Source organism: Chelonia mydas, chromosome 5 (genome assembly GCF_015237465.2).
Source record: "Chelonia mydas isolate rCheMyd1 chromosome 5, rCheMyd1.pri.v2, whole genome shotgun sequence".
NCBI classification, from domain to species: domain Eukaryota; kingdom Metazoa; phylum Chordata; order Testudines; family Cheloniidae; genus Chelonia; species Chelonia mydas.
The window spans coordinates 95,356,558-95,378,926 of NC_051245.2; the positions used below are offsets into that span (position 1 = coordinate 95,356,558).

General features: G+C 39.4%; 1 protein-coding gene across 1 annotated transcript in view; it reads left to right on the forward strand.

The window, feature by feature from the left end:
* Window positions 1–22,369, forward strand: part of ALDH1A1 (aldehyde dehydrogenase 1 family member A1) — a 49,826-nt gene that overhangs the window by 23,788 nt on the left and 3,669 nt on the right. Inside the window, exons 4-11 of the mRNA XM_007065556.3 lie at window positions 5,459–5,588; window positions 6,743–6,804; window positions 8,117–8,245; window positions 11,309–11,422; window positions 13,151–13,253; window positions 13,974–14,158; window positions 19,209–19,373; window positions 21,082–21,239. Of these exons, the coding sequence (XP_007065618.2) occupies window positions 5,459–5,588; window positions 6,743–6,804; window positions 8,117–8,245; window positions 11,309–11,422; window positions 13,151–13,253; window positions 13,974–14,158; window positions 19,209–19,373; window positions 21,082–21,239 (1,046 nt within the window). The remainder of the gene's footprint in view (window positions 1–5,458; window positions 5,589–6,742; window positions 6,805–8,116; window positions 8,246–11,308; window positions 11,423–13,150; window positions 13,254–13,973; window positions 14,159–19,208; window positions 19,374–21,081; window positions 21,240–22,369) is intronic.

A 22,369-nucleotide genomic window follows, 5' to 3' on the forward strand; every position in this document is an offset into this window, starting at 1 on the left:
CTACTAACATCAATGTAACTTCAATGGTATTTAAGTACATGCTCAAAATTGCTAAATCAGGGCCTAAAAGCAAAGCTCCGCTCTTAAAAATGGAAAGAATTTTGGATTTCATTAACGCACCATTTTCATCACTGCCTCCTCCTCCTCCCACCCTCTCCCTTATATCTCACAAATTTTGGATCAAAGACCAAAGGCGCAACATATTTGCTGTTGACAGTGAGCAGGTGAGCAAATAGAGGACCCACCTAACTCTGAATATTTAGTACAGTGCTCCTTACTGGAACATTTTAACAGTCAGATGGCTGACAACTTGCATTAATGCATTTTAAAACTTTACAGCAGTGCTGCAAATAGCTGTGTACATGGTCCAAAATATTTACCTACACCTTTCTCTGTAGCCCAGTTTTGTTGTTGTCATTGAGATGTTCACTTTGCTATGGCAAGCAGTGTTAGAGATGGGGTCTTATAGTAATCAGCTACATAAAAAATAACCACCAGGTATTGTAATAGTTCACAAAATCTTGAGCTGGGACAGTGTTTTTCTGCCAAAGATGCCAGAAATTTAGCCATAGCATCCAGTGTAGCTAACCTCCAAGATAACACAATGATTTAACCACGTTACCCAGAGTAATTCAATCACAGCATTCAAACTATACAGTCAGCAGCTGCAGACGGCACCAACAATTTAATGTAATGGAACCGGCATACTTAGCCTACAAAAATACATAAATATCTGCAAAGAAATCTCCATTTGCCCTTCTCTTTCTTTCTGGCTATAGAGTCTTCTTAAATAACACTTGCCTGCATTCCAAAAGGCTTTTTAAACCAAAAATGAAGATTTATAGGGGCTGTGGTCACTTGCTCACACTTGAGAGTTGGCAACTGCTAGTTTCTAGGGCAGCTTATTTTTCAAAAATCAGATCTGAACATATACTTTTCTTCAGCAAAGTACCCACTTTAAACTAGTTCTGTCAGACCTAACTGAAGAACTAGCTCTCACACTTCTTGGGAAACACAGGGGAAACTACATTGTGAGCCTTCCACTATTTGAACTAGTGGTTTAGCACATTTTAAAGGAGTCATACTTTTCATGTGGATTTTACATACCAATTTTAATGATGACATATACTGATATTTGTATCTTTGCCATACAGTACAGACTATAGAGGTGTAAGAGTCAACAGTGTAACACTGTTGCAAAAAAAGCAAACATCATTCTAGGGTGTATTAGCAGGAGTGTTGTAAGCAAGACACAAGAAGTAATCCTTCCACTCTACTTCATGCTGATTAGGCCACAACTGGAGTATTGTGTCCAGTTCTGAGCACCACATTTCAGGAAATATGTGGACAAATTGGAGAAAGTCCAGAGAAGAGCAACAAAAATGATGAAAGATCTAGACAACATGACCTATGAGGGAAGATTGAAAAAATTGGGTTTGTTTAGTCTGGAGAAGAGAAGACTGAGAGGGGACATGATAACAGTTTTAAAGTATGTAAAAGGTTGTTATAAGGAGGAGGGAGAAAAATTGTTGTTCTTAACCTCTGAGGATAGGACAAGAAGCAGTGGGCTTAAATTTCAGCAAGGGTGGTTTAGGTTGGACATTAGGAAAAACTTCCTAACTGTCAGAGTGGTTAAGCACTGGAATAAATTGCCTAGCGAGGTTGTAGAATCTCCATCATTGGGGGTTTTAAAAGCAGGTTGGACAAACACCTGTCAGGGATGATCTAGATAATACTTAGTCCTGCCTTGAGTGCAGGGCACTGGACTAGATCACCTCTTGAGGTCCCTTCCAGTTCTGTGATTCTATGAAGAGAAAAGGAAAATAAGCTACTTCCACAAGACAGCTGAAGCAGTCAGTTTTTTTTTTACTTGCCAATCCAATATCTAATTACTCCTTCCCTCCCCTACTAAAACCTCTTTTACATCTCTGTTTTCCTTAATTTGTTTTTTATTTTCCATACCTTCCACGTGATGTTGGATCCCTCTTCCATTTTAGATAGTAAGTGTTCATAAATTCATAGATTCCATGACCTCTGGGATAACCTCCTGTATAACAAAAACCATAGAACTTCCCAAAGTAATTCAGAGAGCACATCTTTTTTTAAAAAAAAATCCAATCTTGATTTAAAAGTGATCAATGATGGAGAATTTACCATGACCCTTAGTAAATTATTCTAATGACTAATTACCCATACTGTTAAAATTTACACCTTCTTTCCTAAATGAATTTGTCTTGCTTCAACTTCCAGCCATTGGATATTATACCTTTCTCTGCTAGATTGAGGAGCCCATTACCAAATATTTGTTTCCCATGTATGTACTTAAACCCTGTGATCTAGTCATCCCTTAACATTCTCTTTGTTAAGCTAAATTGAGCTCCTTGAGTCTATCACTATAAGGCATGATTTCTAATCATTTAATCATTCTTATGGCTCGTCTCTGAACCATCTCCAATTTATCAACATCCTTCTTGAATGGTGGACACCAGAGCTGGACACAGTATTCCAACAGCAATTGCACTAGTCCCAAATACAGAAGCAAAATAACCTCTATACTCCTACTCAGGATTCCCCTGTTTATGCACTAGCCCTTTTGGCCACAGCGTTTCACTGGGAACTCATGTCGAGCGGATTATAAACCATGACCCTCAAATCTTTTTCGGAGTCACTGCTTCCCCAGATAGAGTCCCCCAGCCCGTAGGTAGAGCCTACATTCTTTGTTCTAAGATGTATACATTTATATTTATCCATATTAAAAACAAATACTGTCTGCTTGTTCTCAGTTTACCAAGCCATCCAGATCACTCTGTATCAGTGACCTGTCCTCTTCATTATTTACTACTCCCCCAATTTTTGGGTCATCAGCAAACTTCATTAATTATGATTTTACGTTTCTTCATAAACATTGATAAAAATGTAAATAATGTAGGGCCAAGAACCAAACCCCGCAGTACTCCACTAGAAACCCATCCGTTTGAGGATGATTTCCTGTTTACAATTGTATTCTGCAACCTGTTAGCCACCTTTTTAGTCCCTTTAATGTGTGCCATGTTAATTTTATATTCTAGTTTTTTAATCAAAATGTTGTGTGGTACCATGGCAAATGTCTTACAGAAGTCTATTACATCAACACTATTACCTTTATAAACCAAAATTTATAATCTCATAAAAAAATCAAGTCAGTTTGACAGGATTTTTTTTCCATAAATCTATGTTGATTGGCATTAATTAATTTTTATTAGTCAAGTCCTCTATCAGACACTCCATTACCTTGCCTGGGATTGATGTCAGACTGACAGGTTTATAATTACCAGGTCTTCCTGTTTACCTTTTTTAAATGTTGGTACATTAGCTTTCTCCCAATCTTCTGGAACTTCCAGTGTTCCAAGACTTATTGAATATCATCATTAACAGTCCAGCAAGATCAGCCAGCTCTTCTAAAACTTTTGGATGTAAGTTATCTAGACTTGCTGATTTAAAAATGTGCAACTTTAGTAGCTCCTGTTTAACATCCTCCTGAGATACTAGTGGAATGGAAAGAGTGTTAGCATCATATGATATGCCTACATGATCTGGTTTTTCCCCCCCTAAATCCTGAACAAAAATATTGAACACGTCTGCCTTTTCTGCATCATTGTTATTGAATGCAGTGCCTTCCAGACCCCATCAACAAAAGATTCTGAGTTTTTTCCCTTCCCAAAGCTGAACCAATTTGGATAAACTCAGAACACCCCTGCGAACACCATTGATCAAAACTTAAGGAGAATCCAAATTTTTTGTTTTGATTTTAGTTCAATTCATTTAAAAAAAAAATTTGCATAAGGTTGCACATTTGGCCAGGACCAAAAACATAAATGCTGAAACTCCAAAACAGTACATGGGGATTTTTTGGTATTTCCGACCTGCCTAGGAGCAGGAAATACTAGGTGCTTCTCTTACTGATGATCCCCACAAGAGCCTTCACACAGTTTAAGACCCCTGGTATCCATGTGCATAGGGAGACATGAGAAAAACTGTTCTAACAATATTTCAGTCTCCAAGAGGTTTCTGAATAGTTTGCTTAATCTTCAGTTTAGTTCTGGATAAACATGTACACCTTTGATTACTTAGTGAAACGTCCCAACCTTTAGCGGTTTAACTCCATTATCTATATCTCAGCATGGGAATCTGCCTTACTAGCAATAGGTGTTTCTGAGAAATTGCTTGTACGTTCTGAGTCTAGTTAGGTCAGAAATCTCAAAAAGCAATAAGTGTACAGCTGGATGAATGTGAAAAACACAAATCAACAATGTTTTAAAAGTTCAGTTCTGATCTATTTTGAGCTATGGGCAAATGTTCAGGTCCATTCTTAAATTTATGTTAACCTACTTTCCAACCCTAATTTTAACTGTGTCTATTTTTTCTTTAACATCTTTGCTATTCTGAAAAGTTTTAGTAAAATGAAGTCAAAACATAGTGGAACGTGGGATATCTTTAATGTTAACTCTTGGGCTGGAGTACTGACAGAAGTGGGCACCCATGATCAAGGGGAAAATTACAGGTTTGGAATCACTAACTTGTCACTCTGAGAGTTAATGTTTTGGATGGCTATTTGCCAGAGGTGGAGGGAGGGCTTGAGTGTAGAAACCAAGTTAGAGGATTTTATTCATTCATTTACCACTATGTAGCTAGCTAATAAAAGACAATCCATTGTTTAGGAGGTGTTTATTTTTCCATACTGAAATGCCCTTCATCAAATGCCCTGCCTCATTTGTACAGGCCTCTCATATGCAGACTGGGAGACTTTGGTTTGGTTTTGGATGTCATTCTGGCCTAAGAGCCCTCCACAATGGAACCCTGCTCACATTATTTGTAGATTATTCACTCTTTCATTGAGGTTCCATGGAAGGTCTCCCACAATACTGAAGAACCACAGTATCCTAGTGCAATGACACCTGAGTGGTGTTGCCCTTGCTGGGAGCCTCTGCATCCCTTGGACATCATTGAGGAGGGTTAATCAGCTCTGAATAAGCGGTTGCAGAGTGTGCAAACTGAGAAGGCCCACTGGCTCAGTATTTATGGTTCCATTTATATCATCTGAGCCAGGAGCTTCCAGTTGTAGCTCTTTTTATACACACCAGTAGAATACTCAGTCTAAACTGGAGCAGCTTCACTTACTCAGCTAACAGAAATCTGTTTCCCCCCTCCCCCCGAACCTGCATCATTTAAAATGCACCATTATCAAATGATCTGTATAAATCACTGAGAGTAAAGCCCTAGGGAAACGTCTGGTTTACAGATTTCCAAACTGATTTTCCAGCGGCTCTGCTTCCTTCAGAAAGTGATTGATTTGCCTTTTAGAAAGTGAATATACCAAAGCTGCAAATCTGTAATTTGGGCAGCCAATAACACCATAACGAGTGATTTAGATAAAAAGTAACTGCCTTTATTAATACATGGTTGATGTGTTTTCTTCTAGACAATGGAATCCATGGATGGTGGGAAACTTTTTCCCACTGCCTACTTCATGGATGTGGGAGCCTGCCTTAGAACTTTACGCTACTGTGCAGGCTGGGCTGATAAAGTTCAAGGTCGCACCATTCCAATGGGTGAGTAGCTCTGAGAAAGTCTTTTCAAGCCAGACCTGATGCACGACATGTGATATGCCTTTGAACTGCCTCCTGCTAAAAATTCTGTAACGTGGAAAAATATCTTGCCTTGGGACAGATTTCAGATAAACATTTAATATGGGTTGGTTAAGGCTTATCAGATGCCTCTTTTTACATCTTTGGCACAGTTAACATAACTTACTTATTCACATTTTTGGTATTTATTCAACTAAACAATATTAATTATTTACTAGAGAAATATTAGTTTCTACATGTGAAAGTAAATCTGAAGAGTCTTTTTTAAATGGGCAATATAAGTGGTAGAGGTTACACATAACAGTGTAACAGTATTGGAAACAGATGTTAAGAAAGACTTTGGTTCAGTAAAGACTAAGACCTGGGCCAGAAGAAAGTGAGGTGCCCTACTATTCTTTGATTCCATTATTTGAGGATGGATGAGGAAGAGTCTGACTGGAAGAAGGGAAGGGAAGAAACTCACCTGATTTAGCTCAAAGCCCATTCTGTTGTCCCTTCCATTGGTCAACTCTAAGGAATTTGACTGCCCTGCCTTCTCTCTAAGAAAGATAGATTTGTACTGAAGGAGGAATTAGGGTAAACAAGAGTGATAAATACTTCAACTTCAGAGATTTTTGCATCACACAGACTTCTATACTAGGCTTACTGAAACACATGTTTATCTGAAACCAAGAGGATTTTATACTTAATGGATTTCATGTCAGGTAAAATATAATATTAAAAAATGTCTAAGTACCTAGGATTGTGAGTAGCTTTTTTAAAAAAACACTTTTTTTTTAAAAAAAAAAGGGGGGGGGAGGGAGAAGAAGGAATTAAAAATGCTGAGTGGGCATGCTTTACACACCCCATCAGGAGGCCTACCCACCACACAGACAGAAGCAGAGCTGCCACTAGGAAAAAATCAGCCAGGCTGGGCAGAATCAAACACTGAGGCATGTAGGGAAGGTCCAGATTGAATCCAGATGTACTTTTTTGTTGCATACTTAAGATTTTGAAAATATCGTTTATAAGTACAAGAGTATGTAGCTATGTTTGGTAACTAAGTTTATCTTCTTTATACTTGAGCTGTTTCTCACAAAAGCTTGTGTCTGAGTGTACTATTTTTTCCTCTTGTTTAGATGGAAACTTTTTCACATTTACGAGACATGAGCCCATTGGTGTGTGTGGCCAAATTATTCCTGTAAGTTGGAGCCTTTACATAAAAAAAAAAAGTTTTTTATTTAAAAGGAGTTGCTTTCAAAATTATCTCTGCACAAATGAATGTATGGATCTTTAATCATCAGAACCTTCCTTCTCAGGCCAGACTGCTTCTGGACCTGATCCTGAGAGGAGCTGTGCTAAAATCAGAAGGTGCTTGGCACATGAAGGGTAAACCCCTCACAAAATATAGCACTGTTTAAAATATGTACAGTCTAGAATGTAAAATAAATTATTTCCTTACCATAGTGTCTAGGAGTCTTAGTCATGGATGAGGACCCACTGTGCTGGGGGCTGTACAAACACAGAAAAAAGATGGCCCCTGCCCTCAAAGAGCTTACAATCTAAGTATGAGACAAGAAATAACAGATGGATACAGGCAGACAAGGAGTAAACAAAACAATCTGCATCATCTCTTATAATAAGTTGTAAATCTCCAAGTACCTTTTGGTGTATTCACTGGCTGCTTCACCCCTCACAGATCTTCAGAGATGGCCAGATGGCACATTGTACCCTCCTCTGTCCCTGGCTGCAGGCACAGAGACCAACTGCCTCCTGCCTGCATGAAATATTTTCAAAAGAACAGACAGTTGGCCCACCCTGCCCCAGCTACATCGTCCGCAGCAGCATGACTAGGAGATGTTTCTCCAGTGCTGTGTGGATGTTTTAAAGACTCTCTTTATGAACCCCATGATGATCATTCCCTATGATAGCGGTACATACCAACCCTAGCAGAAGGTAAACCTTTTCAGACACCAGCAGGAATGAATGAACATTTCACAGTCCTGCTACAGCAGGTTGTGGGGTGGAGGGACAGGCTGTTAGTGATCCTGAAGCTATTTCCTGTTGATTGTGAGACAACAAACCAACAGTTGACTCTCCAGAGATGCACAGCAAGGGGAGCAAGCCAACCAGCTGCTCCCTGAAGACTGGTTCTCTCACACTCAGCAATCAACCACTCACCAAAGCCATGCGGAGGTGAGAGATTGCAAGTTACAATCCCGTCCCTTTCAGTAGGCCAATTCAGGTGAGGAACTATAGAGAGAAGGAGATGGCAAGACTCACCAGTTTCATCACTAAACTGGCAACTTTTGTCAGGCTTTGCTTGAGTTGCATTAGGTGTTTTCAGCCTCATCTGATCTCTAACTGCCAGTCTGAGTGCACTGAAATCGCATAAATCCAAATCAGTGGGTTTTGCACAGCCCATGTGGCAGTTCATGCTTCTGTTGAAGGGAAAGCCAATGCAATACAATGTTGTATTAGAAATAGGATACATCTTCTCATCTGTCTTTTAGTGGAACTTCCCTTTGGTTATGTTTGTCTGGAAGATCGCTCCTGCTCTTTGTTGTGGAAACACGGTGATCGTCAAACCAGCAGAAGAAACTCCACTGACTGCTATTTACATGGGATCTTTAATTAAAGAGGTGAGTTTACCATAGCAGACTAGTATACTTTTCTAAGGGGCCAGTACAGTAGTAAGAACTAGTTTGCACTGTGCCAAAATAGCAAATAGCATATCTAGCCTTGTACTATGGAATTTACTGCAAACCACTGAAGCAAGTGAAGGGTAAAAAGCTTACATATTTTACAATCTAGCCTACTGAAAAAAAATCACACCACATTAGCAATCTAGTAAACTAAATTTCTTGGCAAATGACTGTGTGTTATAACAGCATCATACCTTTCAAAGTTCAAAGCAAACAAGAAGCTTTTGGAGATGAGTGGTGGTTAGTTTATCATCATGGTTATCTTAGTAATAGATCTGTTTTATGCGAGTGATTTTACGGAACACATATTTTTTTCACCTGGGTTTATGATTAATGAGGATAAAATTAAACTGCTTGCCTGCTGCCAAACTTCATGTACAATATGTCCAACTATAATACACCTCCTCTGCTTCTGAATGTCTCAAATACAGTAGTCCTTAACGTTCCATTGGTTTCAAAGTAACGTTGCTGAGTATCACCAAGCATAGAAGGGACGCCAGAGAAGAGTGGTGAAACAGTTAAACTGGCTCTTGTTAGGATCAATAAAAACAAACTAAAAACTTTATCTAGATGTGATTACTGCCACCAAAGTCAATAATCACCAGGTTTAGTAACTTCCCCAAGTACTGGCAACACTGACTCAGCACATTTTAGTGTTATGACTCATAACAATGACTCATCACAAATACAGCCCATAGTCCGTTTAGGGCAAAGATAACAGTATGACAAAGTGGACAAGATTCACAAAAGGGCCAAATGCTGCTCATAGTGAGTCACAATGGAAAACTTTACTAGAAAATACAATTTGGGGGAATTGCTTTTACTGCTCAAAGTATTTCATCTGTTCATTTTAAACAGCAAAAATAAAGATGATGGCTCCATTGAAAAGCAGTATAAAAGAAAAATTAACTGAGTTCTACCCTGACCTTGATGAAGTACCATCTCTCTCTAAATATAAGATTAACATTCCTGCAATAAGGAGTCAACTGTATTCAGAATCTCAGTGCTGTTGTTGTTCAATAGAGTATAACTGATACAAGACAATGACACTTTTATGTAGAAATGAGCAGAGGAGTAGAATTACCATTTTTATTTTTAAAAAAATCTAGTTTTATCATTGTTCATTTTGTTTGTGTTTTCTTTATCCAAATTTCACCTGTTGAAAGTTCAGGTATATCTGAAGTTTGAATATATCCAGATTGAATATTTTTGATGGATGCTCCGATATAAGTTATAGGGCATTAAAATGTGCAAATTCTTATTAAAGTTGTCAAATTGTTTCTGAGTCCAAATTTGTGAACCAAAATTCATCACAGTTCTGCTTTTGCATCTGAATTGCCTATTGAAATCTGAGTCTAGTAGTAGTGGCAAAAAGTTGTTACTCTGATAGCTACTTTATGTGAAACCAACTGGTGATCTAAATTCATGTCTTCATGGACAAGTGTTCACATCAGAATACAACATAGTCACAGTTGGCACTAACTGATACCCTCATTGGCAGTCTCATTATGGAGACCAGTGATGGTATAGATTTATAGACCCTACACTGTCATTTTTTTCACCCTAATGTTGGTCCTTTTAGGTTAGGGATGAAACACAGCTAAGGCAGCATAGAGAAGATTTCATTGTTTTATCACAGAATGGGTCTGCAACAGAGGACTTCAGTTGCCAATGATGTAAATCTGGTGCCTTTAATGAGCACTTAAAAAGACCGAATTTTAAAAAAATTAATTAAAAAACCTGCTTATATTATATTATATCATATTATATTATATTATATTATATTATAATTTAACATGTATATTGTAGTAGGGCCTAGAAGCTAACTAGGGTCAGGGTGCCATTTTGATAGGAAATATGAAATAACTTTTAAAAAATATATACAATATATGTATGAGTTTCAGCTATATGGTATTCTTAATTAAACCTGTCTATCTGGGAGTTATATTTCACTACTAAGTGCCTCAAAGGCTTCTTATTTCAAAGTCCCAGTTCTACTCTAAAAAGGGACTCTGTTAAAGTGATAACATGGGGGATCTGTGTTTATTACCTTTCGTGATTCCATGCCACATTTGTTTCATGTAAAATAAAATCTTCTGCTAACTGCCAGCCCTGCAGATCCATTCTATAAAATTGAGGCCCACTTTAACTACACTTACCTTGCACCTGAGTTGGGTCTAAGTTAGCAGTGAGGATTCACAAGCAAGAAGGTACCCAACTTGACTCTGAGACCCTAATGGGAGTTTGCTGGGGTGGAAACACATTCTTTCTGTAAACTGAGCAAATTTCATCTGGAGTCACCGAGAGACAATGGATTTGATTCGTGCCAAAATCTGTACACCAGGGAGGAGGACAGCATTAAACAGAAGCTTTTGAAGGAAGGTTAAACAGCACATTTCCTAGGTACACAGGACATGCCTCCTCACTAGCCAGATCCACCCACTTTGTATTGGAAAGTTCCTTGCTAGCAGTCCCTCCAGGAAGTCTTTCCACCACCAAAGACCTACAGCTCAGGTTGTGCCAATGGAAAGAAGCAAGCCATTCTGTGTGGCACACCACAATGTCATTTTTACAGTCACTTTCCAGAGCAGAATCTCACTCTAAATCACCAGTCAGATGAATGGAATTGGCTTAATGAAGTTGAAAAAGATATTAACCAGTTTTCACGTCATTAAACGTTTTCTGACTTGGGGAGGAGCATATTGAATTAATGCTGTTTCACCATTTGACAAAAGCATTGAAATAGTGACAGAAACCAAGTCTGCTTTTCCAAAAGAATGTCCGCAATGGATTGGAGCAAGATACCTAGTCTGCAAGAAAAGCAAAAAAGACAGAACTGTCAGATAGAAAAATATTTGAGTTGGGGGTGGGAATGACTTTTTGGGTGGTTGGGGAAAATTATTGGGGAGCTGTAGAACAGAAACAATTTAATGAGAGTAATAGACATGCTCATCCATTCTTCATCATTAACTCATAGTTCTGGTGGTTTTTACAATGTAGGCTGGATTTCCACCGGGGGTAGTGAATATTGTGCCAGGTTTTGGACCCACTGCTGGAGCAGCAATTTCTCACCACATGGACATAGATAAAGTGGCTTTCACAGGCTCTACACAGGTATTATTCTGAATGCAAGTAACTATAAACTGGAACGCTCCACTCCTCCGATTCTGAGTAATGATTTAGTGTCTAGCTTGCTTTATGTAATTATTTTAACTTTTTTTCTTTTTTGGCTGCTGTTTTGTTAAACAAAGTCTGTGTAATGATTTGTTAGTTATTGAAACCTTCAAACTTATCTAAACAATGTTTGTACTGTAGGAAGGCCTCTTCAAACAAAGGAATCCAATGAGATACAACTGGTTCTAACTTAGCAGTACTATTTTGAGTCTTCTTTTTAAAAATATTATTCTCATATCTTTTTTGGGGAGTGAGGTTGTCTTATATATTTGAAAATTCAACAAATGGAGCTTTCTGCTATTTAATTTCATCAATGGCATTTTGGTAGGAAAAACTACCTGAAATCTACGCCCAAATCTTGCAAAGATTTATGCATATGTGTGCACGTGAGTGATCCTATTACAGTCAATTGGGCTGTTCACATGTGTAAAGTTAAACTTATGCATGAGTCTTTACAGGATGGGCCTCTGTTTAGATCAGGGATTCTCAAAGTGGGGGTCATGACTCCTCAGAGGGTTGTGAGGTTGTTATATGGGGGGTCATGAGCAGTCAGCCTCCACCCCAAACCCTGCTTCATCTCCAGCATTTATAATAGTGTTAAATATTTAAAAAGTGTTTTTAATTTACAAGAGGGGTGGCACACAGAGGCTTGCTGTGTGAAAGGAGTCACCAGTATAAAAGTTTGAGAACCACTGGTGTAAATGATCACTCATGCCATATGCCTTTATCATGACATAAATGAATGATGGCGTCGATAACTCATATCAAAGGAAATTTTCTTTGAGAAGAAAAGTGTATTTGATAATGTTTCCATTCAATAATTTAAAGAGGGGTTGCAAATAAATTCCTGGAAGCAGGAAGATCTAGGTATTATCAACTCCCCCAAATTATCCGGCTGCAATGAAAGCCAACAGGGATCTTACCACACTATCCCTCACGCTGAAGCTGGCATCGCCACCCTACCTTCTCCAGTCTGGTTTGCAAGGGAGTCCCCTTAATAATGCAATAGGTGGAGGGGAAACAGAATGGTGCCATGCGCTGTGTCTGCCCTTCCCATATTCTCTAGTCCCCTCTGGGCCTCCTTACCTCATCCCACTGAAGAGGTAGAAGCTGGGCCAGGGAAGAGTGGGCTGTGCAGACAGAGTCTTGGTCTCCACAGCTCCCCTCCCATGTATGGTGCTTCAAAAGGCTTTCCCACTGCCTGGAGTAGAGGAAGGCTGCTTGAATGGGAGAAGGTGGGAGATCAGAGCCCTGGTGCCCACTGTGGCAGCAGCTTTTCCTGCCCTCTACCTCAGAATGCCTGTGTTACAGAGGCAGGGGTGATGTTAGTGCTCAGTGCTGCTCCAAGTCAGGCACGAATGGTGTGGGAGGTGCTGTGTCCACGTGAGGGAGCCACAGAATAGCCCTTCACAGATGCATTAGTGGGAGCTGGGCTTATCTCTGGTTTGGGGATGGGGGAATTCCTGGGGGACATAAAACTCAGGGACCCACCCCACCATCTGATCCCCCCCAAAAATATTTTTAATGATTCTCATATTGGACAGCTACTAACCCGACCTTCACTTTTTTGGGAAAGTGAGAGCTGGGGATGGAACAACACTTTTAAGTTTTATGGGTTTTTTGTTATGAAAACGTTGAGATTAAATTCTATTTTGTGCTACATTTTAGGTTGGCAAACTGATCAAAGAAGCTGCTGGAAAGAGTAATCTGAAGAGGGTTACATTGGAACTTGGAGGGAAAAGTCCTAATATTATATTTGCGGATGCGGATCGTTAGTAATTCTTTTTATCTTTTTTCCTTTTATAGCTACCTTCCTCTTTTGCTTTGTGGTCTTAGACAATGTATCTAAATCACTGGTGTTTTGTTTCTTTTTTGTGTGTACAACTTTGTGCATTTGTCCAGTACCCGTGTGGGATCCTTCATTCTTTTCTAGTCATGCCTCAGGATCTTTAACTTAATTTTCACTTAAAAACTAGAAAAAGGGACCTTGGTCTGACATCCATGGAAGGACAGAACTTCTGTCAGTGTGTCAGCCCTTAGTATCGTGTGGTAGTTTTGTACCCAAAGTTGATACTAACTTCTGTTATGGGACATGAATCCATGAGATTCTGAACCAATGGCAAGAGTGCTGCTAACTCAGGAAGATGGATAGCTGAAAGCTGATAATTTTCAGCATACCATAACTGAATGCTCCTTTTGGCACTGTTGACCCAGCATCATGAGAAAATGTGGAATGAAAATTCTGTACCATGTAGTCAAAGGTGCACTTGTCTAAGTATATCATATTTAGAAGTCTTTTGAGGAGTAGTGTTGGATACGTGTAAGAGGGATCATCTGTGCCTTAAAAGACCACATAGTGGAAAGTTTTACCAATGAGGTGGCATGACAAAGGGAGGCAAGGCAGATTTTCCACAGGTTGTGAGCATTCAAAACCAGTATATGTAGAGACTGCAAAGAAATGAGATTTGACTAAATATTCATTTCATTGCAGTGGACAGTGCTGTGGAACTTGCACACATTGGTCTGTTCTACCATCAGGGTCAATGTTGCATAGCAGGCTCTAGGATTTTTGTGGAAGAACCTATTTATGAAGAGTTTGTCCGCAGGAGTGTTGAGCGAGCTAAGAAAATTACCCTTGGTGATCCTCTGTCTTGTGGTGTAAATCAAGGTCCCCAGGTAAGTTATAGTTACCTAACTTTTTATGGTCCTGTAATGCTATGGCAAAGAGGCACTGGGAGGGGGTGTACTCCCCACACTGGCCCTGAGAGGGTATATTAGGCCCATTTAACCTATAGGCAGCACCTGGAGGAGCACCCAGGGAGCAGGGAGTGATTAATCAGCTATGAGGCTCAACTGAACAGGAACAGGAGGGACCTATATCAAGCCAGGTAGTTGGCAACAGAAGGAGGCTGTAGGGAAGTAGGCTGCAGTCACTCCCTTAGAGAATGGAGGTGTGTTAGGACTATAGAGGATAGTCCACTTATTCCCTGGGAGGAGAGTTGGGAGGCTGGCAAACTCAAAAAGGGGGGAAGTCAGGAAGATAGGAGAAGGCTCAGAAGAGCAAGGAATAGGAGTGTAGACCTTGCTATTTAGAGGGTCCCTGCGCTGGAACTCGGAGTAGAGAGTGAGCTCGGTTTCCCCTACCAGCCATTGGGGACATGGCACAGACCAGGCAGAGGACAGTGGACTACCTGGGACAATTTGTTCTGGAACGTCTTTGTTTCACCCTCCCACCCCGCCCTGGAAGGGGAAACGCTCATAGTAACCTGGCCGGAGGGCTGAGTCACAAAGAGCAGGCTGTGGTTCCTGGAGTGAGTGGGCTTCTGTGACAGGCACCATGCTTTAAAATATATTCTATTATTAATTAGAGTCCTGGAGAGGATTACATATCAGGAGACCTGCATTTTATGCCTTACTACCTTTAACTAAAGGTTCTTGGGCAACATACTTCACCTCCTTGTCTCAGTTCCCTCTTCTATAGAATGGGGATAATACTATAGTACCTACCCACCCCCTAAAGTGCTTTGAGAAAACTCAGATGAAGGCCATTGTAGAAGTTCAAATTACTATTACCCATCTATACTAATCAGAGACCTCTAACGATAATATATTCAAGTACTACCACTGTATTATAAGTGAACAGCTGTGCAGAAGTCAAAGTTACTGACATTTTTCCCACTCCTCCAAGGCTCTTGTACTTCTCCAGTTCTGCTAAAATATTGCAAATTTTAAAACACTTTGTATCACAATTTGGTGGTGACCTGTTACATAAATATTCAATTAAGCATATTTTAAAATATAACACTATGCAACCGATAAGGATTCCTTTTAGGTTACTTTATAGCGCTGTTAAATTGTTCCTTGTCTAAAGTATGACTAAAATGGGATTCGGCACTGTAGGATATGTACTGTAAATATACCTTTTTTACTCATTGTATACCTGATCTTTATAGAATCTAAGTATCATCTTAGAGATGATAAAGCTAGAGCTGAACAAAGAAAACTCCCCAAAATTAATGGTTATAAAATGTTCCTCTTCCTGGCAACTGTACTGACACTTGGAATAATCAAAGACATCACAAAAGATGGAAAAATACATCCAAAACCATCTTAGCTGGGGAGTTTGAAAGGTGTGCCCTGTTAGTGAAGTAACAACCCATATCTTGGGTTGAATAAACACCAAGGCCAAGGAATGTGGTGTTCATAACAATGAACTTGAGAGAACTAAGGTGTGTTTGTGTTTCTTAGTCTAGTGTGTGATTAATACTGAGCTAACATGAAGCCACCCCCATGTTATTGTTGCTGTATTGAGTTTAAAATTAAGTACTCCTGCTTGATATGAAAGAGGAAAACAAACAACAATCAAAAGGGTTGGTCAAACTGCTGAAAGGTACATTTCTGAAGAGGTTTAAATGGAAAATAAAAAAACCTTTTCTCCCCACTCCCACCATCTCCCTCTCACCCTCATTTTCATTCTTAGCTCACCAGCACCCCTTATCTTCCTCCCAGGCCAGCAGAGCTTTTATCCCCAGAATCAGTGTACTGTCCTTTTGTTTACACTGTTTTTCAAAACAGAATTGAAAAAAGGATGGACTGGGATTCAACCGAACATGGTGAACAACAATTACTGTTGTTACTGTCCTGAATGTGTGTACTGTTTAGTAATTATGTCAAACCCTTTCCTCTTTTCTGTAAGTTCCTTGAACTATTTTGGCCCTCTTCTCAGTCCAAAAGGCAGCAGCAGTTTCTGATGCAGCAGCTTCTTTCAATGCGCCAATTGAAATATTTGACATTTTTTGTACTGGAAAGTGAGTTAAAAGTGACAGGCAGGCCAGAAACTGGAGTTGAAAGAGTAGCTGTGCACTTTGGGGGAGGAGGTGCTTAAAACTCTCACTTTTAGTTTTGCCCATTTCCCTCCTACTCTAGCTGCCTCTCTTCACTCTCTCATGGTACTTTTATTTTTGTTGTTTCTCCTCCCCCATATCCATTAAATATAATGAGACTCGGGGGGGGGGTTGTTCTTTACATTATTGGGGTACCAGGACCAAGATTTTGCAAACTGTGTGCAAACTGTGTGCGGGTGTGATGTCATCAAAAGGACCCAATCAGAATTTAGACAATCGGTGTCTCCAGCCAAAGTCTAACATGTAGGAGACACAGGTTCATTTTATTTTATTTTTTTTAATGGACCTGCGAGAGAAATGTTCCCTCTTTAGCCCAATACCCAGGATTGGCAAGATTGCTATCTGAGATTCTATATGCAAAAGTCATATCATTTCCAAGCGTGTTATCAAACAAACAGCCATGTAAGGCTAGGAATGAGAGCTTTATCCTATGGGGAAGCAGTGCTTCCCAGCTTCTCAGTGAAACCTGTCTCCTACACTGGAAGGGCCTGGTCATAACAGTTTTATTTCTGTTGTCAATGTTATGACACTGGATGTTGTTTTGGGAGGTGAATTACATGCATCCTGATTTGTATCTCCCTCTGAGTCCTGCACAGTGGTACTCATGGGAGCACACTACTTCACATACTCATTCATATGTACATGCACACTGACTCACACATCATCATCACGTATTATTATTTGGGTATTACAATAGGGTCCAGAGGCCTCTATCAGATTAAGGCTCCATTGTGTTGGGTGCCATCCAAACAGATAGCATGAAACAGAGTCTTTCCTGAACAGCTTACAATCTAGTTTACATTATAACTGAAGTCGCCAAAGAGTTAATTTGGAAAGTGGACACAGCTGACAGCAACATCCAGCTATTTCAATTCAACATTTTCCATTCTTCATGATGTTGCACATATCAAAGATATTTTGCCCACCAGGATAACAGTAACCTTATATATCTATTGTGTACAATAAGGCAACTGCTTAAAAGTATCGCAGGTGGCCAAGGGGGTGGGGGGGTGAAACAGACTTTAATCCTCATAAATATTTTCAAGTTTTTATCATAAGTTTTGTTGAACCACTGGGTAGCTTGGAACCTCACAAAAGAGACCAAAATGATCCAGGGTTCTCCAAAGCCTTTTAAAAACACTGTTTTATGGGAATGAGTGTGATAATACTAGAGCTGATTAAGATGAAGCGTCTGGCCTCCTGCCTTGTCCTTCTGTTTGCTTAGTCAACTCTCCTGTCCCCTTCTCTACTGTGTGGAAAAGGGATGAGGTGCAAAACATCCATGGTGAATTATGATACCAGACCACAAAGAATGAAAAAGAAGAAAAACTGCTTCCCAGATAAAGCTGTCTGTGTATACTTTATTAGCGAATCCTTACTTAGAAACTCCACCAGTAAGGTTTTAGAACACAACCCTGATAACTGTAAACAATGGTGTTAGCAGTTGACAATTCTAAGAACTGGACAAATCATGTGAGTATTACAGTGAGATTTGGCTTGAAGTCAAATTCTGTAGCAAGAGTTTAGTTGTCACCTCCTCTCTCTAAGGTGTCATCTTAAGCAAGAAGATAGAACTCCCTTTTCCCCCTCAGCAAAATGATATAATAATGGGGAAAATTGCTCAATAAGAATGCTGATAAATGCTGGGCAAAAGTAAACATAGTGTGCCTACCTGAACTTAATCAATGGGAGTTTTGCCACTAACTTCACTGGGACCAGGATTTCCCCCTGAGTGTTGCGCTGTCCAGAGTAAGGACCCTATCCACACTAATGGATAGGGGTAAGCTTACTCATGGGAGTAGTCTCATTGTCTTAATGACTGGGTGTTTGTAAGGCTGAACCCCAAAAACACACAGAAAAAAATCACTGAGAAAATGGACAAGATAGGAAGGTTCTCAACCTATGAGAAACAAGTTGTGGTTGGTTTTATATTTTGAAACATATGCAGAGTTACTTGTAAAAAATTTCCCTCCAGGAAGGAATGGACAATAGTGTGTTTATTTTGCTGCCATAATAATAACTTTCTAACATGGTACAACTCTATTTTCTGTTATCAACTTTGCCATTTTGTTGGGAATGTCTTGTCTCAGTTCCATTCCCATTGTAAATGTCTGCTCCTTCCACATCTTGCTCTGATGGACCTGCCAAGCTGATAGATGCTTGGTGTTGCTTGCATTTGTTTTTTGATTTTGGTGTAACACAATAAATAAACCACCATTCAAGCTCAGTGCCAACAGTTATTCTGTATTCCAGCAACTTCCAGTGATAGAACAAAATTAAATAGTACTGAATTCAAATTCTGCTCTGTTTTTTCCCCCTCTACTAGTGTTAGTAAAAGAGTGTGACCAATCCGGCAGTTCTTGGGAAGGCTTGCCTGTATACTTGATCCCAGACAATCCCACTGACTTCAGTGGGTGCTAGATCGGGCCCTATATTAGGACTGCAGGATCAATCTCTGTGATGCCCACTTGCATGGGCCAATAGTAATCCCACAGATTTCAGAGTACTGAGAGAAGTCTGCAATTAATGTATTTTATAGAGAAGAATCTTTATTTTTTATGCAACCAGAATATCAACTTGTTTAGAACATTTAACCCTTCGTACTGTGCTTATATCTCTTATTACTGATATATATGGGGAAAGCCTGTAAAGTTTTGAGAAGTTAAAGGCAAAAAAATTTGTGGGGCTTGCCAGCTGTTTCATTTCAACATGTAAGATTTAATGAAGCTACAACATTGTTAAGGAACATTGTTAATGGGTTGGGAAGGGATTGCTATCAGTACATGCTACTTTTATCCCTCCTGCAATATATTTTCATTTAGATTAATAAGGAGCAGTTTCATAAAATACTTGACTTAATTGAGAGTGGGAAAAAAGAAGGAGCCAAACTGGAATGTGGAGGAGGTCCATGGGGAGACAAAGGTTACTTCATCCAGCCCACGGTTTTCTCTAATGTTACAGATGATATGCGCATCGCCAAAGAAGAGGTAAATAAATTCATGAGAGTCTGTACTTTCACATGCAGTTCTCTGCTTAAATGTCTGTACAAAATATCCATTTAAAAGGTCAATTTGATAGATAAAAATTTTTGCAATAAATCTTTCATTCTAGGTTGGTTCAGTTTAGAATCTCTTTCTTAGTTACTTACATTAGCTTAGTTAACTCAATGAAAAGTGCTGGAAAGGGAGAATAATCTGCCTCGCTAAAAAAGGTTCCAGTTAGTCTATATGAGACAACAGGTACAGTGGTTGGAATTTTTAGTTACATCACCCTGTACTGCCAGAGCTAGGGTAACACATAACAGAGAAAACAAATCTTTCAGGGACAGCTTGTGAACTCCTTGATCCCCTTGATGAGCAACTATTTGCTACAGTAGTCCCATTGACTTCAGTTGAATTATTCTGTTGAGTAGCTGCTACCCCCCTCCCCCCGGAACAAGGAGTTCACAATTTGGCTGTCAACAGATTAATTTAAAGTGAATAAAAAAGCCCTAGTGCCTCTAGAATGAATCCTGAGAGACCAGGAGCAACAGGAGAGCGATTTAAAAATCCTCACCAGATTTACTGGTTTCCATTAGGACATCACTCCTGCAAGAATAGCCTCTCTGTTATCTGCACTGATCTAGATGAAATCAGGATGAACAGAGACCATTTTAAAATGTTCAAGGTTAATTTACAATTTTGAACCTCAGAGGTTGACTTTTAATTTTAATTTGGGGGGAATGTTCAGGTGACTGCTTCTTTTATCCAAACCAATTCATATAGCCCTAGTTGCAAAATTTGAACTAGATGCTGTTTCTAGTAAAGTCACGCACAAAGCTCCCATTCATTTTGGTGGGAGCAAGACTGAGCCTATGTGGTACTACTCCCCTATCCCTAGTTACAGAAGTACTGAATAGTGCAGCATTGCAATTTCTGGCTGAGAACACGGAGCTAAATTAATTGCCCAATAACAGAAGAAGAGCTGAGTCTAATGGAATATTTTCCTGTTTAATAGTTAACGCCCAGAAGGAGAGTAGAATTAGTTATTTTACTTGGCTTCCTTGTTTAGTTGTGCAGGCACTTGTGGAGATAAAACGCTAATAAAAGGTTTATGTGAGGAAAAATTGAATGTATTTTTCAATTTTAAAAATGGAGTTGACCAAAAATAAATAATTTAAGAGTTCACTGGAACACTGTACAGATGTGAGATGTGGTAACATCCTGTAACTTCAGGTTAACGGGGGGAGGGATAGCTCAGTGGTTTGAGCATTGGCCTACTAAACCCAGGGTTGTGAGTTCAATCCTTGAGGGGGCCATTTAGGGATATGGGGCAAAAATTGGGGATTGGTCCTGCTTTGAGCAGGGAGTTGGACTAGATGACCTCCTGAGGTCCCTTCCAACCTTGATATTCTATGATTAAATGATCTTCTGTTTCTCTTTAATTATTTTCACGTTTACAATCATCTTACTTTAATTAATTGTCGACTCCATATTATTCTAACCTCACTTGCACTTAGGATAGTAGTGAACATTTAGTTATCATGCCCTAAAGGCTATGTTCTTGATTTGACTAATAACATAGGAATAAGGCTCCTTTGACAGAAATAAATACTTCAGAAATAAATTATTTCAAACAATAAACCATACTGAAGTTTCCACAGATTTTAACCACCTTTTTTTTCTTTTTCTTTTTCTTTTTTTGGATCTGAAATAGATTTTTGGGCCAGTGCAGCAAATCATGAAGTTTAAAACTGTAGATGAAGTTATCACGAGGGCAAACAATACTCAGTATGGGTTAGCAGCAGCAGTTTTTACCAGAGACCTTGATAAAGCATTGACATTTACAACTGCTCTTCAGGCTGGAACAGTATGGTATGTAACAATGATTTAATTATCCCTCATTGATAATATTTATATATAGCCAAGGCTTAAATAGGAGGCCATTTGAACAACACTTTACTGGGTGACTTACTATATATGTTTTTTTCTTCTAACCCTTTCTGATCTCCAGGCAGGCAGATTCCCTCCCCTTGCCCTCCAATACCTCATTTGCTATTATGTAGTATTTCTCATGAATCTGCCAGTTAGAAAGTGCAGGTGACTTGATGGACTCTCCATACACAATACTGTGGTAGCACAATATAAACTTAGTTCATAAAACTCAGTTTCTCACATTACCTTAAAAAGCCCATTCTCTTAAAATGCTTCAGACATCAACCTTGGTGGAGTGGCACCCTGGGGATGAGCTGAATGGAGAGAGAGACTCAAATGATTAATGCTGTTCTCCACATTGAGAGTGACCGGGGTGCAGCAGTAAAGTGGCACCTGGTAGTCAAAGGGGTAGACAGATTTTTCAAGGACCCAAAGCTTGGCCTTATTTTGTGTTGGATCTTAAACAACACACACTTAGCACCAGTCCCCTGTCCAATTAGACTTACATTATTCACAAAAGAAAACATGGTTACCGGTAACCCAAACAAATGCACCTTCTTACAAAAGTAATTTCAGGGTTTTGATTCAAGAGTAGGTATTTTTCTTTAAATTATTTAAAATTGTATAAACCCTTCAGAGAGAGAACCAGTGTGAAGCATCTCAGTAGTCAATAACCAAAAACATTTGAAGAGAGTAATTTTAAAAAATATATATTTTCTTGTCTCAAATAAATGTTGTTCTCTGTGGAAATCTCTGTTTTCTTCCTAATCCTCACTTGCCAGTGTTGAAGTCAGTGGGACCTGGCAGTGAAAGAGAAGAGAATTAGAAGCGGTAGAAATGAAGAATCACTCAGTTGAAAATCCTGGAGGACTGAGTCAACTAATCAGTTGAACCAGTAGAAGGCTCCCTCTGCCCACACTATTAATTCTGTTAGTTTCCAGCCCCATTAAAAATTTTTTGCCATAGGTAATTACACTTCTACTGAGGTTTCTTGTCCTCAACAGTAAATAATATAGAGTATTGGAACTGTCATGCAGAATCCAACAGAATATCCTGAGTAAATAGTGAAA